The sequence below is a fragment of the Caloenas nicobarica genome, chromosome 3, assembly GCF_036013445.1.
Source record: "Caloenas nicobarica isolate bCalNic1 chromosome 3, bCalNic1.hap1, whole genome shotgun sequence".
Lineage (NCBI taxonomy): Eukaryota > Metazoa > Chordata > Aves > Columbiformes > Columbidae > Caloenas > Caloenas nicobarica.
The window spans coordinates 103951254-103966746 of NC_088247.1; the positions used below are offsets into that span (position 1 = coordinate 103951254).

The 15493-nt window shown below is 36.2% G+C and overlaps 1 protein-coding gene across 15 annotated transcripts in view; it reads right to left on the reverse strand.

The window, feature by feature from the left end:
- Nucleotides 1-15493, reverse strand: part of CDC42BPA (CDC42 binding protein kinase alpha) — a 191198-nt gene that overhangs the window by 49682 nt on the left and 126023 nt on the right. For all 15 annotated transcript variants that reach the window (XM_065630409.1, XM_065630404.1, XM_065630407.1 and 12 more), the window contains 3 exons: nucleotides 11831-12078; nucleotides 6896-7001; nucleotides 5043-5167 (listed from right to left, as the gene is read on the reverse strand). In XM_065630409.1, coding sequence (XP_065486481.1) covers nucleotides 5043-5167; nucleotides 6896-7001; nucleotides 11831-12078 — 479 coding nt within the window. The remainder of the gene's footprint in view (nucleotides 1-5042; nucleotides 5168-6895; nucleotides 7002-11830; nucleotides 12079-15493) is intronic.

The following is a 15493-nucleotide window of genomic DNA, read 5'->3' on the forward strand; positions in this document are numbered from 1 at the left end:
CCTACTTTTTAACTTTCCTAATTAGAGCTGAAAAACTTTAAACGTCCAGTTTCTTTGTCAGTTTTTATCACGCCATATTCATTCTTCCTTATGGAAGGTGAGAAAACACTTCAGTTATTTAGTTTATGGTGCACAAAACCTTCAGGCTCTAAAGACTGAAACACTGCACATGCAATAACCTCAGAGAGATGTTCCACAGCACACACAGAAATCTAGAAAATTAAAATATAAAGTTAAATTTTGCAAAAATTTATACTGAGTTCAAGGAAACTCCTCAGTCTCTTCAAGACAGTAAATAAAAGCAGTATGATTTGGACCTGAAATACAGTTTTGTTGTCCACTAGATGGCAACATTCTCTTGATAATGAGAGAACATTGAGTAAACATATGAACCCAGGAGCTGCTGGAGTTTTCTGATTTGTTACTGGTTTGCTGGGTTTTTTTGGTTGGCTTATTTAAAAAAAAAAAAAAAAAAAAAGGTGCAAGAATGGTGGTTACTCAGCAAGCATGGTAAACTTACTCCTACTATGTTTCTCTCCTCGCTCCCCTTCTTACAGAAAGCCCTAATAAGCACAGCAGGAGACATAAGGAAAAGAAGTTCTTAAAGTTTCACCCAGAGTCACTTATTTCTTTACTGAAAATTTAAATCAGATTAACTGTTCTCTCTTCATATATAAGGTAAGTGCCCTTACAGGCTTAGTTTGTTAACTACGAAGAACCTAGAACAGTGATGTAGTACAAATTCCTGTAAAATTAAATGTAACTTTTTGGTTGGAGCCAATATCGTGACAACCTTCAAATAACCATTGACTGATATCTAGTACGCTATTTGCCAGGCTGCTAGGAAAGTCAGATTCTCTGTCTCTCTCCATCCAGGATACTTCACAGTACAAAACGGACCCAGAGGACTAGAGATTTTTGTTGAACAGGAAGGGTCCTGAAGTCCTGGGGTCTTATGCTGAGCTGCATCTCACATGATTTAAAATCCCCAAGGAAGTCTGAGAGCCATGATTCTCAGTGCTGTAGTCTCTCAAAGCTTTTAAATTTCTGTCTTCATATCACTATGCTCAAAGCCTCTAACTTAATTATTTCTTTCCTCTCTCCCTTCTCAAACAATTTTTTTAACTACTTATCTAAAAATTTTCATCATTTCAGTCTTCTCCCAAACCCTCTAATTTTTCTCTGACCTCCAGAATTTGTATTTTATAGAAAATTAAACTTTTTCTTACCTCAAACACAGTGCATCTCAGAAATTTTCATGTTTTGAGTTTCTTACAATTCAATTTCCCTAGAATTTTACTAGCTATTCAAAGTACCACCGTTCCCTAAATCTCTTCCACAATTCTTGTGTGCTTTCTTCTGAGAGCAACCAGTTGTCAGAAGAAAAAAAATAACAACTTTGAGGCTTTTTTATGTTTAATGCAGAAAGCTGGATTTTTTTTGTTTGTGTTTTGTTGGGTTTGTCTGTTTGTTTGTTTTAAATTGAAATCAATAATTAAGAAAAAAAAATCAATCACACTGCAGCTGATTGGAAAGGTATCTGGTCAACAAGGAGAATACTAACTGAATCTTCTGGTAAACAACAGTCACAGCTTCTGGCTTCAGCTCAATCTAAGCCTAACAGCCATGCTATGGGTAAAAATAGGTGGGATTTAGTTCATCCATATAAACACACTCAACAATACTGAATACTTCATCTGAACTTGTTGTCTAAGCTTCTTTTTCAATCAGTGGGAAGAAAAATAGACTTCTACAGTACTAGTCACAGGATTTATTTTAGTTGTCTACCTTAGAAGTTCTAAAATTAGGTTACATTAATCCCTCCCAGCGAGACTAATAAGTTAAGAATCTTGCCAAGTACTCTGGGAATCATTACCAAGATTTCCATCGACCTTCTTTCTGCAACAGAACAGAAATACGGTACCATGGCTATTTAAAGGATTCCTTTTTTAAAGTGACTGAATTAACCTCCTATGCAATGAATCTCTTTCCCATCTCCCATAGGAAAATTTATAGCTGACTATAAAAGCCTCAATATTCTTACTCTTGTGAAGGAATGATGAGTGATTTGGCTAATATAAACTTGACAATATAAGAGCTCCATTAAGGCTGCGTGATCCGTGATGGTCTATTCTACCACATTAGAAATTGCAATCAAAGTTTGTTTCAAGTGTTTATATTAATATTTTGGCTATATCTATGGCATCTTGGGATAATAACAACAATAACAAAAAGGCTTTTGTACATTTGCCCTGAACAAGATGCAAGAGAGCACAGGAAGAAAGCAGGGAAGGCTAAAGGGAACAAGATAGGTCATTAAAGTTACTCACAAGATACAAAATCTGAAAGAAATAATATTATTTATAAGGGCTCAAGTGTTGTGAAGAAAGCGACTACCTTAACCACCTAAGTGTAGACTCAAATTGGGGGGAAGATTTCCTGACAGAGATGATCTATCAGATGGCAAAATACTCAAAGCAAATGACGGACTCGTTGGGCTTGTGTTACTTAAGCTAGGTCTAGAATAAATCCCTTGAAGTATTAAAGGGAGCTGAGCAAACCATTTACAAAACCAGTAATTAATTTCATCTACTGCCTCCCATCCTTCATGAATTATGGGACAAAAAGAAGATGGTGGGCAAGCCCCATTTTTAAGAGGTAGAAAGTACGCACCAAAAATCCATATGTTAAAGTAATATTATGTGAAAATTCTGCTAGCTTTGAAAAGGAATCCTACAAACTCTACCACACTTTTTCAGCTCCAAATCACTCTGTTGTCATATTGAAGAGGTAGGTAAGTATGGATTTAAATTGCATGTTATTCTGAAGAAAACATAGGCTTGTGACTAAGCAAGATTACATTTGTTCAAAATTTGTGAGTTTTGTTTTGTTTGTTTTCCTGTTAAAATGTTTATCATTACTATAGATGTTTAAATACTTCATATAGCTCCCCATGTCCCAAAGTAAAAAATCCACAGAGTGGTACCTAGTTTACGTACGCAGTACTGAATTCTAAGGGCAGTAGATGGACATTACTAGGTTATCTGGGTGACACATGGAAAATCTAAACTTAATAAGAAAAAAATGTGAGCTAAGATATGGCCTCACATAGCTGAAAAAAATTACCATAAGCAGGGAGAAGTATGGGGGAAAAACTGAGATGTGTACCCTGATTAAAAACTGGAACTAAGCCAGATTTTTTTTTTTTAATCTCCCTAATATTTGCCCACAGTACTTCTATTTTTTCTTTTCACATAATTATTTAATTTTTAGTTCCATACTTTTTGAAAGACACTATATTATCATAAGAGATCGGTAAAATGGTATCTTTCATTCAGAAAGTTAGTCTTGCACATTCCTGACCTTTCTTCTTTAAGTATCTTTAGAGATAACAAAAAACTCAATCCCAAACCTCTTCTACCCCTCAGCGACATCTCTAATACATACAAGATGTTTTGTCATATACCTGAACCACATCAGTAGTACATCTTAAAATATTAAACACCCTCATAAACTGGAGAAGGGACATTCTTAATGGCTGTTGGTACATTTTTACATAGTGTTAAGTAAAACAATCCACAACTAATTCTGACTTGTCTTTTTCCAGAACTGCCAAGTTTTACGAGTGTTTCACATATAAATCTGAAAAACAGAGTTTGGTTACCTTGGTGCATTAAGACAGATAAGCATTACCTTAAAACAATATGTTATGTGAAATAACAGACTTGTCTCTCTTGCTACCTTCATTTATTCTGTATAAACATTTCTAATTAGCTATAAATTAACTGTTCACTTAAACAAGTTTTATGGTTGTTTTGTTGTTGTTTTGGTGGGGGTTTTTTGGTTTTTGTTTTTTTGTTTTGTTTTTTTAATTCTGTGACACAGGCCATCTACTACACTCAGTTATGAGAGACAAGATTTAAAAGGAGCACTCACAAAGCAGACCCTTCGAAATTTTTTTTACTTCTGCTATGAATACAATGCCTTGAGACACTACGTACCTCATAGCACAGATTGGGGTTACATAATTTCACATAACAAACACTGTTTAAAACACTTCCAGAAACTCAGAGGACAGTCCTCCTTTCTTGTCATGTATTCGCATGGCTATGTTCAAAAGCCAAACTTCTCATTATTTGGACAACAAAATGATACTGACATTACAACAATATCAAAGTAGGTTTCATTAAAACAAGTTTCCCATTTTTCCTTTGACACAACAAATTAGATTTTTTAACTAACATGATACAGGAAAAATGGGAAAAAACAAATAAAGTTGTAAACCAAAAGAAGATTAGTATATAATGATGGAATTCTCCCAGAAGTTGATGACCTGTAAAAAATGTCTGGATGCAAAATGTTTTTATAGATGCTAAACACTGCAACAGATCCTAAAAGGGGAGGGAAGAGAAGCAGGCATGGAGAAGAAAAATAAAGGCCTCCTAGATAAAACAATCTTTTCCTTTTAATAGATTCAACTCTTCCCTCCCCCCGCCGTCACTTATGAGAACTGGCCTGAAGATTTTAGAAACATAATGTCATTTTTAGCAAGATTATTATTAGAAACATCACTTGACTGGCTTTGTGGTAGTCTCAAATGCCCTCCTTGTAAAAAGAAAAAAAAAAAAAAAAATCACATAAATGTTGCACTGTATTTGTTTCATTCTGCCACATGCCAAGCAGATGAAGGAAATTAATGCCGAGACACAAATACTCTGAGCCACTGCTTTTCCCAGGCTTGTTCCTTCAGCACATGCCTCCTTGCAGCATTCTTCCCAAGCCACAGGCCACACCCAGTGGCCATGACTCTTCTGCATTTAAAATGGTTGTATTTGCTAAGACACTTTCACTCTAAAGGAGGAAAACAACTTTCCAGATTTGGATATTATTAAAATCTCAAGCAAAACAACAGCAGAATCCTCCATGAGTGTGAGATTTCACCTCAGCACTGGCAAGTGCCATGTGCAAAGGCAAAAACTCAGTACCTGCCCTACCACATGCTGAGGCGGTTCTGCAATGGCATTAGAGCAAAGAATATTCACCATTGGATGATCTCGGTAATCTGGGCCTCCCAGTGGGCCACGGACTCCTTTTTATCAGCCAGGTCTCTCATCTCTTCTTCCAGCTGCCGATTATTCATACTCAGCCTCTCAAACATGGTGGTGAGCTGAATGAGAAATCAAACAACTGGTTAAATGTGTAAGCTGTTGTGAGTCCCTCTCTGTGAAGACACAAAGCCAGGTGTTCCCCCCTCCCACATCTGCTTTAAAAATCGGTACTACCACAATAAACACCGAGCAGCAATAAAAGCTAGAATCGCTTCTCATGTATGAACTTAGCTGTACTGAAAGGCCATTTTTAAGGACTAGAAACACATTTTTACTCTAACAAATTAATTAGTTCTCTGAGAATTAGCCTCCAAATACCTCTACAACTCTTAGAAGCCTTCTGCTTTGTACCATGTAGGTGTGGAATGTTCTACATAGAAAAAACTACATTAACAGAGCAAAGCAAGGGCACAAAAACGGTTATAACTCAGATAAAAATGCTGAACCTTTCCCTTGTTTAGTAACCATGGAGAATGAGAGGCTTAACAGATACAGGCGCAAGCCTGTCCTGAGATTCTCCAGGTGTCTCACATTCCTCTATTTTTCATTTTACTTACTTGCAGACAGGGAAATTGAAATTAAATGCACATCTGTAAGGACAATATGTTACACTTAGCAATTAACCTCACTCGCATTCACATAGCTGTCATTCACACATGCATATTCTGCAAGACAAAAGCCACGCCTAACCTGAGTCGGTACTGGGAACTAAACCTTCATTATGCTAAATAATTATTCAGAAACTGGAATCAGAGATCAGATAGACATTATAGAAAGGCCTGCTTAGGAGAATGAATCTCATGTGAAAAGCTTCCTTTAGCACTGAAATATATTATCAAATCAAAATTATGAAAAAAATAGCAATTTTTAATCTAGTCTGCTCTTTTTACTCCTAATATGAGTACTCCACTCCAAAATTATCATTTAAATGGGCTTATGATTTAAATATGTCTATTTATTAAATCTCATTTGACAAAAAAACCCCAAAGCTAACCAAACCAAAAAAAAAGACCACTTAGAAAAACTATCCAAGTGACTAGTCTCTTGGTGTTCATTGGCTAAGCCTCCATATAGCCATATATAGTATACTGCTTATACTGGTATGAAAATATACTTTAATTTGAACACTGACATGCAAACATGCTTACTTTGACAAACACTGTACTTTCATTATATTTTTAGAAAATTTAATGCATTACAAAAAGAATAGACGAGTTTAGCAAGACTTGGCTAATCCACAATGAACTTGAATAACCTGTCAAAATGAACAATAAAGAGATAATCTAAATGCATGAAACATAATTATTCCTTGCTCAGTACACTTCAATTAATATGCCTTATCATTTGTATTTTTTTAATATCTCAAAAACACTTAACCTCAATAGGCAGGAGGGGCCCTGCAATTTCACAGTAATTGACATGCAAATATACCCCATGTAATCACATCACTGAATGTATTTTTATATTCACGTCATACAATGAAATATATTTTTTTTTCTTAGGACATTGTCCAAAATTACTCTTACTAAACTGTCAGACCATCTTAACTCAAGTCCTACACATAAATGCACATACACTTACAGCTATACATGTGCACACACGTATTCTCAAATTCAGATGCATGTAGATATTCTCTAATCAAACTAAATGTTAATGATCACCTTTTGTGTGGTATTAATTTCTGCTATCAATTAGGAATTAATAATAACCAGTACAGATCTAGATTGTCAAATTTGTACATAGCATACAATAGTTGTAAACTCAAGACTCAACTAATCAGCACTTACCTTATCAAGTTCACTTGAAAGTTTTTTGTTTTCCTCAGTTAGCAGAATCTTTTCTCGTTCATACTTCTGTTTGAACTCTGTTTCAAATTCCTCTCTTTCACTTTGGCTAAGACATAAAATGAAGCAGAATCAGAAAGTTTCCCATTCTAAAACTCATCACACTATTTACTTAAATACCAAAAGAACAATGCACACACTAGCTGAAAGGAAAGTATGACACCAGTAATACTACAGCCTATTAAAACTAGGCAGGTAATACATTATACTACCATCTTAGATGTATAGAGATTCTGCTGAATTTTATCATTAAACAGTGATCTCTCAGTATGGAATTAACAGAGCTACATTGAACTAATGCTTATCAATATACTTATATACATTTTATTCCTTATGTGAATTCTTCAAACGTTGAGCAGGTTGAAGTGTGTGTCAATATTCTGAGACATTCAGGGTAAATTCTCAGCTCACAGAGATGTTATATTAATTTACGCATTTCTATAGTTTCATGTTTCACACAGAATGACAGGCAGAAATGACCACATATGAAACCAGAACATATAGAAGCTAAATTAGAGCAGGTGGGGCTGGGTCTCTGATGAGCAAATGGGCTTTGGACATTTTAGAACAGCCAGAGGATACATTAAAAGTGTTAATTCAGTTACTGTATATTTACTATCAGTAAAAAGTGGATGGATAACCTATACACTCCTTGTACCACCAGATCCTAGAGCAGGTTTGGACCATTCTTTCTGAGAAAGAGTTTCAAAGTAGCTGTTTCCCCCAACCCTCCCTTCTCCTGTGGATGTCATTATGTAGAGGAGAACGCCTAGTTGGCTCTGCTTAACATCAACTTTGATCTCGCACAAAGAATGTGAGAACCTGACAATAAACGAAACTGCAGGTCTTCTGTTCGCCAATAACGCTGTCATTTCCTTAAAGTGGTGATCTGCAATTTTGTAGATATAACTCCCACCTCAAATCCAGTCTTTTGAGACAACTGACGTTGTAGTATCTTGTATTCACCATTTCACCAATTATTCAGGCAATTGCTACAAATTTCATCAGCAGGTTGATGGAACTATACTATAAATGCCACAGATACAGTATATGTCTATTCAGCAAAGACCACTGTCCAGTCTTAAAAGGTTTGAAAAAGTGTCCAGCATAAAAGTTTAGCTCTGTAAAAATAAAATTCAGGGGAAACCTTGTCTTGAGCATTGCAATTTTTTTTCTGGATACCAATCAAAATTTTACATTGTGAAACAGAAAAATTACATCCTCGCCTCTTTTTCTGAGATGCGGAACTACTACAACTGCCAAGTTGAGAGAATAACCCTTAAAAGATGAGAAGTGTCAGTGGTTACAGAGAACCCAGTTAAGAGTAATGCTGGTTTGAATTTCCTATTCCCAATTTGAAATTCACTTAGTGCTTTGACCACTCTTTGAAATCTAGTACAGCATGTTAGACTCATGGTGAAATTCTATGTTGCTAGGCATCCTTTGAAACATAACACTCCATCCTAGCAAAGTAACATACTATCTTACTGTTCAAACGCCAAGTTTGAAATTCACCACCACTCCTTTTCTATATCAACAGATTCCATGCATATGATGAACAGCCTAGGGAAAAGGCAGGAAGAGATTAAAGCGGTGGCTGTCAGGGGAATTAATAACAGGTCCTGCTTCTGTTTGCAAGGCATAGATTCAAAGCTAATTTCTCTGACAGTAAATGGAACTAATGGGTTTTTAAATTTATTTTATTTAGTTTTTATGGTTTTGTTTACATTTTTTTGTCCTGTATTTGTCTAAAACTTGTTCTTTTAAGGTTTTAGGGCTCAAAGCAGCCATAAATGGTGGTGGATTAAGGAAGCTCTGGATTGGCAGAGCCCAACATTTTCGTAGTTTTCTATATTTCACATTCTTAATTCAACTGGTGATTGTCACTAACCCAGTAAGCCAGATTGCTATAGTAAAATACAGAAACAAAGAAGATAAATGTTAAGCAGAGAAGACTGTGGGTACAATCTATCATACCCAAATATCAACGCAGCAAACCACAGAGCTGTGACAGACTCCATTGTCACACCTCTGACAGCCAGGAAGATGAAAATAACACACTTGCTTTGAAGCCTGGCACCCTCCTGCCCCATCGAGCTTTTTCTCTCATCTAAAATTTAGCTATGTATCTGCTCTTCAAGTTTAAGAAATCACACATGATCCAGCTTTCTTTTTGTCAGTAAAATAACTGTAGCAAACCACAGGCAAACAATGTGAAATACAGTTTTATGGTATCACTTTGTAACGCCAACTCTTTATTGCGGCTGTAGAAAGTGGAGAAATATTTTATCTTACTGCTTTGAAACTAAAAAAAAGTAGACCTGAAACAAATGCCAGCCTCCAGTCTTCTTTGTATCAGACACTTTAAAAACAGCAAACACTGTTTTGTAAAGCTTTCTGCTTTATAAATCTATCATTCAACGACAGGCTTAAAAGAAATTTCTACTAACATGATTTATTTTAAAGATTCTTGCACCTTCTTCTAAAATATTTAATAATGACAATTCTAAGAAATAGAATATTGTGTTACACAGATCATTGGCCTGATACTGTGTTCCTACATTCCCACTTGCAATAGCCTGCAGTTTATGAGACCTTAGCAAAAGGCAATCATTTTGTACAGAAAGGTGGTTTCACTCCCTTGAAAACATGCTGTTGAAATAGCAAAGGTAAGAAAGCTTACATTTGAAGGAAACGAAGAAAAAAAATACCTAGTTCAAAAAATATGTCAGGAAGCACCACCATGTAAGTTACATAAAAAAGGACACACAGATTTTGACCAAGCTCTTATTCACTCTATACTACTACCCTTATGAAGTAATGCAACTTCATCCTCTTACCAAAGCCTGTTTTTTTAATGTGCACTAAAGATTATTTTTAGACTACTAATTTTTTTTCCCCAAACTGCACACGCACACTTCAACACCACGCCCACCCCAAGCCTATTGTTGGAATAATTCCACTTATTTCAGCATAAAGCCTCCAGGTGGTTCCTTTTCAACGCTTAGATTGAACACCTCTGTATTGGCAGCCTCACAAAAAGCTCTGCATGCCTGATTACAAAAGCTAAAAACAATATGTGTAAGCAGAAAAAAAAAAATCATGTTCTCTTAAGAAAAACTACCAAATACCGAGAATTGAGCAGCAACAGCAATTCTTCCATTCCTAACATTTAAGCTTCCCTTCTAAAACCCTGAACTACTACAGAGCTCAACCTGTAGCACGCCTTGAACAGTGGACTTCTGCACTTCTGTGGCATCCTAATACTTGCATGAGATTCTGCAGATCTGGTTAACAAAACCCAGCTAAGATCAGGTCTTCATTAAGTGCCCATCATGTGCTTGGATACCTGACTTAGTATGATGCTGAAGCATTTCTCCTTAAGAGCCAAGTGCTGGATTCTGGTTTTGTGACGCGCTTCTGTTCACGCTCTAAAATGTTCTCTTACACCAACACTTGACAGACATACAGAAACACATGGTTACCTCAGCACTCACTTTAGATTCACATCCAGTCTTGTTTGTTTGGTTTTTTTATTTATAGAGAGAAACTAGACTGAAAGGAGGCTTATGAGCTAGCTAGCATGAAGCAGACTAAGATTTTTAGGCTATTTTTCCTGATAAAACTCTAAGGAGTTTTTGCTCTGGTCAGTGGTTGGAGGCATGATCTTTAGCAACAGTTTAACTGGCAGAAAGACATATTCATGATTCTTTATTGAATATTCCTCCTTCTGAGACACTACTGGGCTGACAGGGCATTAAAGGAGTTCCGTACTACTGCCTTTATATGCATAGCCTTTCGTCCATTTAACTCAAAGGTCAGTAAGACCATCAAGTTGTGGTGCAATGAAAGCATGCTGCTGAGGCAATTTTTACCTCCCAACCTAGAGCAAAGCAGTGAACTACTGTGTTAATATGTCCTATGAATAGCCATATTCTAAGAAGAAACAGATCATCCACTGCATTCTAGGCTGTATGATCTACTTCCCCTGCTGGAAACAATTTACCAGAGAAGCAGTGTTCTCATCTCTATTTGCATAAGCTTTTTTTGAAAAATTCTTTATCTTGTTTACTATTTATATTTAAGGACTCGCTACAGTTTGTCTAGGCTTTCAGCACGAATTTCTTCATGGTTTTTCTAACACACCATCTTACTACAACAGCAGAAAGAAGCATCTCTGTTAAGTGTCTATAAAGCATTCTGAATTTTTTATGAATGAACACATTCATTTTATGAGTATTTCCATTACTACACTATCCAACAGAAAAACTTGTTTTTATTGACGAATGCCTCAAGAACATTCTCAAGGCCAGTTATAAGCTCCATCACATGGGGGAGAAAAAAGCAGGTCTCTAACAAATTACCATGTCAGAAGAGATAAAGCAGCTTATGCTACAGTAGTCTGATGACTGATGTTAACACTGGATGGAACCCAGCATGGATTAGCCTTAGTCCGCATTACGTGACTGTTCCTGTGCTGGCAGAAATGTAGGCAACAGTTGATCTCTAACACATTAGTTTTGCATCAAAAGATGAAAATACCAAACAGAAAAAAATGTAAAAAAAAAAATTTCAAACTGCAACATAAGCTTCAGGGGTTGACTTACCCTGAGCTGCAAGTCTGCAACTCAAGTTACACACCTTGGAATGGTCAGCTAGTGCAAGAATTCTTGTGCAAAATTAACTCCTTGAGTACAAGTTTGTGGATTTTTTTGTTCTGTTGTATTTTTAAAGGCACCTATTTTCCACCCTGGCATTAGCTCAGCCACAGTGCACCTGTCTGCACTACAGGTAAGGAAGTAACAGAGTGTTTGGAAACGCACTAGGAGATTTCAAAAGATATTTTGAGCTTAAAGGTAAATTCCATACAATACTCACTTTTCTCTTCTGGTTTTTTCTAACTTGTCTTTCAAAATCATGATCTCCTTCTTGAGGGCAAGCTGCTGGCTCTCTGCATCCCGGAGTTCTTTCTTCAGACTTTTTATTTCATTAGCATGCATTATTTCACGTTTAGATAGTTCCTCTTCATAGAAAACACTTTTCTTTTCCAGGTCTGCCTTTAATTTAGTGATCTCCTGCTGGTGTTCTATACTGCTTACCCCAGGTGAGCGACCAACCTGTTTTTGCTAAAATAAACAGCCCCAAATTAGCACTCAAGAATGCTGAAAATTACACTTAATAACAACTCAATATTCATTACTCTATGTTTAGAAAATATCCCATGACAGACTTCAGTTAAGCACGTCTATCTGAACTTTTTAAAAAATTTGTTAGAGTATAAATCTGAATGTTATCACTTTGTGATTTAAATGTAGTAATAGTTTTCAAGCCATTGAAAATTTGATCAAGTCACCACAGAATTAGAAGATCCTTATGCTCCCACTCACATGGTTGACAGAAACAGGTTCAAGTGACTTTCAGGAATGGAGAATAAGGACTATGATACACAGTCAATATATTTTAAAGCACAAATAATCTGTGGAAAAGCTAAACTAAGACAAGCAGAGGCTTAACTGAAGGCTAAAATCTAGCTACGGAAACACTATATAGATTGCATCAATCAGGAGGGAAACCTGACCTATTTTACTCAAACTGACCATTTATATCCTAGTGGACTAATAGGAAAAACAAGCTTTAAACAATAAGAGTAGTTACTTCACTTTTCACAGCTGCATAGCTCTCTTAGTGAGGTCTTCTAGCATTTCAATAGTCTTTACACATTGCTTCAGGATACATAGACATTTGCAACAAATGCTGCGCTCACTAAACTCAATGTCCTGCCATAACATAGAGGAGAAGCAAGATCAGGTTCAAAATGAGACAGTGGCATGACATGCACTGAAATCCAAGAATGGAAATAACATTTTAATGTAAACACCTGTATTACTTGGTTTGGAATTTCTTCTGTTTTTAAAAATAGGTAATTAAAGGTAGTCTGAGGAAAGGAAATTACTAAACAAAAACACTGTGTTTTGAGAAAATGCAGGTAGCTGGAAAACCTAATTCTTTATGGTGACTGTCTTAAACCTTCAAGAAGATCAAGAATATTTTATTAATTATACCATCATTCATACCATGAGATATTAAAATCCTCTCAGTTACCCCTAATTAAATATGGGTTTGGGTTATTTTATTTTGCTGATGTATGAATAGACTTTAAGAGCTAGATGTCATTGTAGAATATTCAGATGAGCTGAATTTCTACCACGACAAATTCTATGAGAAAGCCAGGCCTTGCTGTTAGTATCAGCAGAACGTTGCAAAACTCCCTAAATGTATGAGCCAGACACGTGCTGCCACCACATTGTTTTCTCTAACTCATCAAAATGACCATCTGTTTCGCCCTAAGAGTAAAAATCCTGCCCTCAGGATGCAGAACGGTGAATCGGAGAAAGAAGATGCCATTTTAACAGGAGATGGTTTGGAGAAAGAAAGATTTAAAAAAAACTTAAAAAGGAAGTATAGGAGTTTTTTTTCATGCACGAGCAGTTAACTACTGAACTTATTTGTTATTGCCCAACATGCTGAGTTGCGTACACATATATGGCAATGGAGCACATAAAAAGTTTAGGTTTTGCAACGTCATCTATCAGGTACGTAAAATGTTTTAATGGTATCTCACATTTTTTCCACAATGCAAAGATGCTATTAAGACCATAAGACAGATGGTGCAGTAGAAGAGAGAGCTGGAAGGTATTGTACAATGGTTTACAGAACTAGAGTAATATAGTAAACAGAGACTATATTTTGAATTCATGTAAGCACAAATTGCAAATAGATATTTTCATACATGCCTGTTTCAAGTGGACAAATGGTGCAACTGAGACATAATGCATCTCCTGGCACAGAGATAGCCAGATGCCATAACTCCGTGCTGGAAGTCTTCCCTCTCTCTCCCTCTCATAAACACACACACACAAAAACCCAAACAAAAAAACTTCCACACAGCAGCTCTTTCATTAGGCAGTTATGAAGCTGAATAGTCCAAACTGACAGCAGCGCTCTAAATATTACTATATGTATTGACACATATATCATGTAGTTGTGATATCATAACTGCAACATTAACAGACATCAAGCTTTGCACTTGAAGAATAATGAACAATAACCATTAAATACTGCAATAATAGAGCAAGTGACATAGGGAAAACTTACTATTTAAATAAGTTAATCCTAAATGAATGTACCATTAAAAATCTTGGAAGACTTCTGGCTTGTCATTAGTGAGATTAGTCTTTTGTTACAAGTGCTATTTTGTATTCCTTCAGGGCTTGTATCTTACCTTTTGCAGATGGTAGTGATAATTTAATATGGTTAGGAACATGAAGAATCTTATTTAGGATTGTGATGCTACTAACATAAAGTTTTATGGTATAAATATTTGCCAAATGCAACATATTAAGAAAGACACAATCTTCCTTATTACAATCCTATTAATTATAACTTACGTGGATTACTATATTTTTCCTCTCAATTTAATAACTTGCTGTTGCTCAGGTAGGAAGGAAAGAGTTCAGAATTTCATTTTCAATATGCTACCTAATATTTAACATGCAAAATTTAGTCTAAATTTGCCTGAAATGAGCTAACAAACGAATAAACAAAAATACAAATCAGCCATACAAATTAGCATGAAAAATTGCCTAGTTGGCCCAAAATAGACTCAGCCAACGCATCTCTTCTCTATGTGTAATTCAGCCCATAAACAGAATTTTGGCTGAGTATACACCTAAGGCTTTATAACTGAGTTTACTGAAATAAACAGCAAGTGTAAGATCTTCTAGCACACCTATGAAATGCCCTAAAAACCAACAATAAATATGTTTATCTAATGGTGAAGAACAGAAAGAAATTTATAGGTATTATAATATTGCTCTAATGAACATTAAAGCCCTTCTTTTCTGTTGTTACATATAGCCCTATTTTTCTACGCTAATGGAAGCTTGATTAGAATCAGAAATTTATTACAAGTGGTAACTGGTTTCTTTTGGTACCTTTGGTACTGTCACAACCACAAACTCCTGTGGAAACAAGTTCCAGGAGTTCACTCCCCACTGTATGAAGAATTACCATATTAAATGCGTGTCCTGTTTGCTCCATCAGTGCCCCAGAGCCGTGGTACTGTAGGGTCTGGTAAGCAGCCACTTCCATTCACCTGATCCACTACTTTTGTGATTTTGTAAACCTTAAACATGATTTCCCCTCAGCTTATTTCTGCCCAAATTTAAGAGTGGAATCCAAAGAGACCTTTTCATACATGCCTGTTTCAAGTGGACAAACAGCGCAACAGAGACGTAATGCATCTCCTGGCACAGAGATAGCTGGATGCTGTTCAGTACATGCCAGGATGCGGTTTGGCTGCCAGGACACACTGCTGACTCCTGTTGAGCCTGATTTTTCTGAAAACCCAAATACATGACATCCACTGGATCTCCTTTGTCCACACACTTACTGACAACTTCACAGAAGCCCAGCAGGTCAGTCTTGCAGGATTTGGCTGGACGGAAGGCACACTGCTTTCTTCCCACTAGGTTCTGCTTC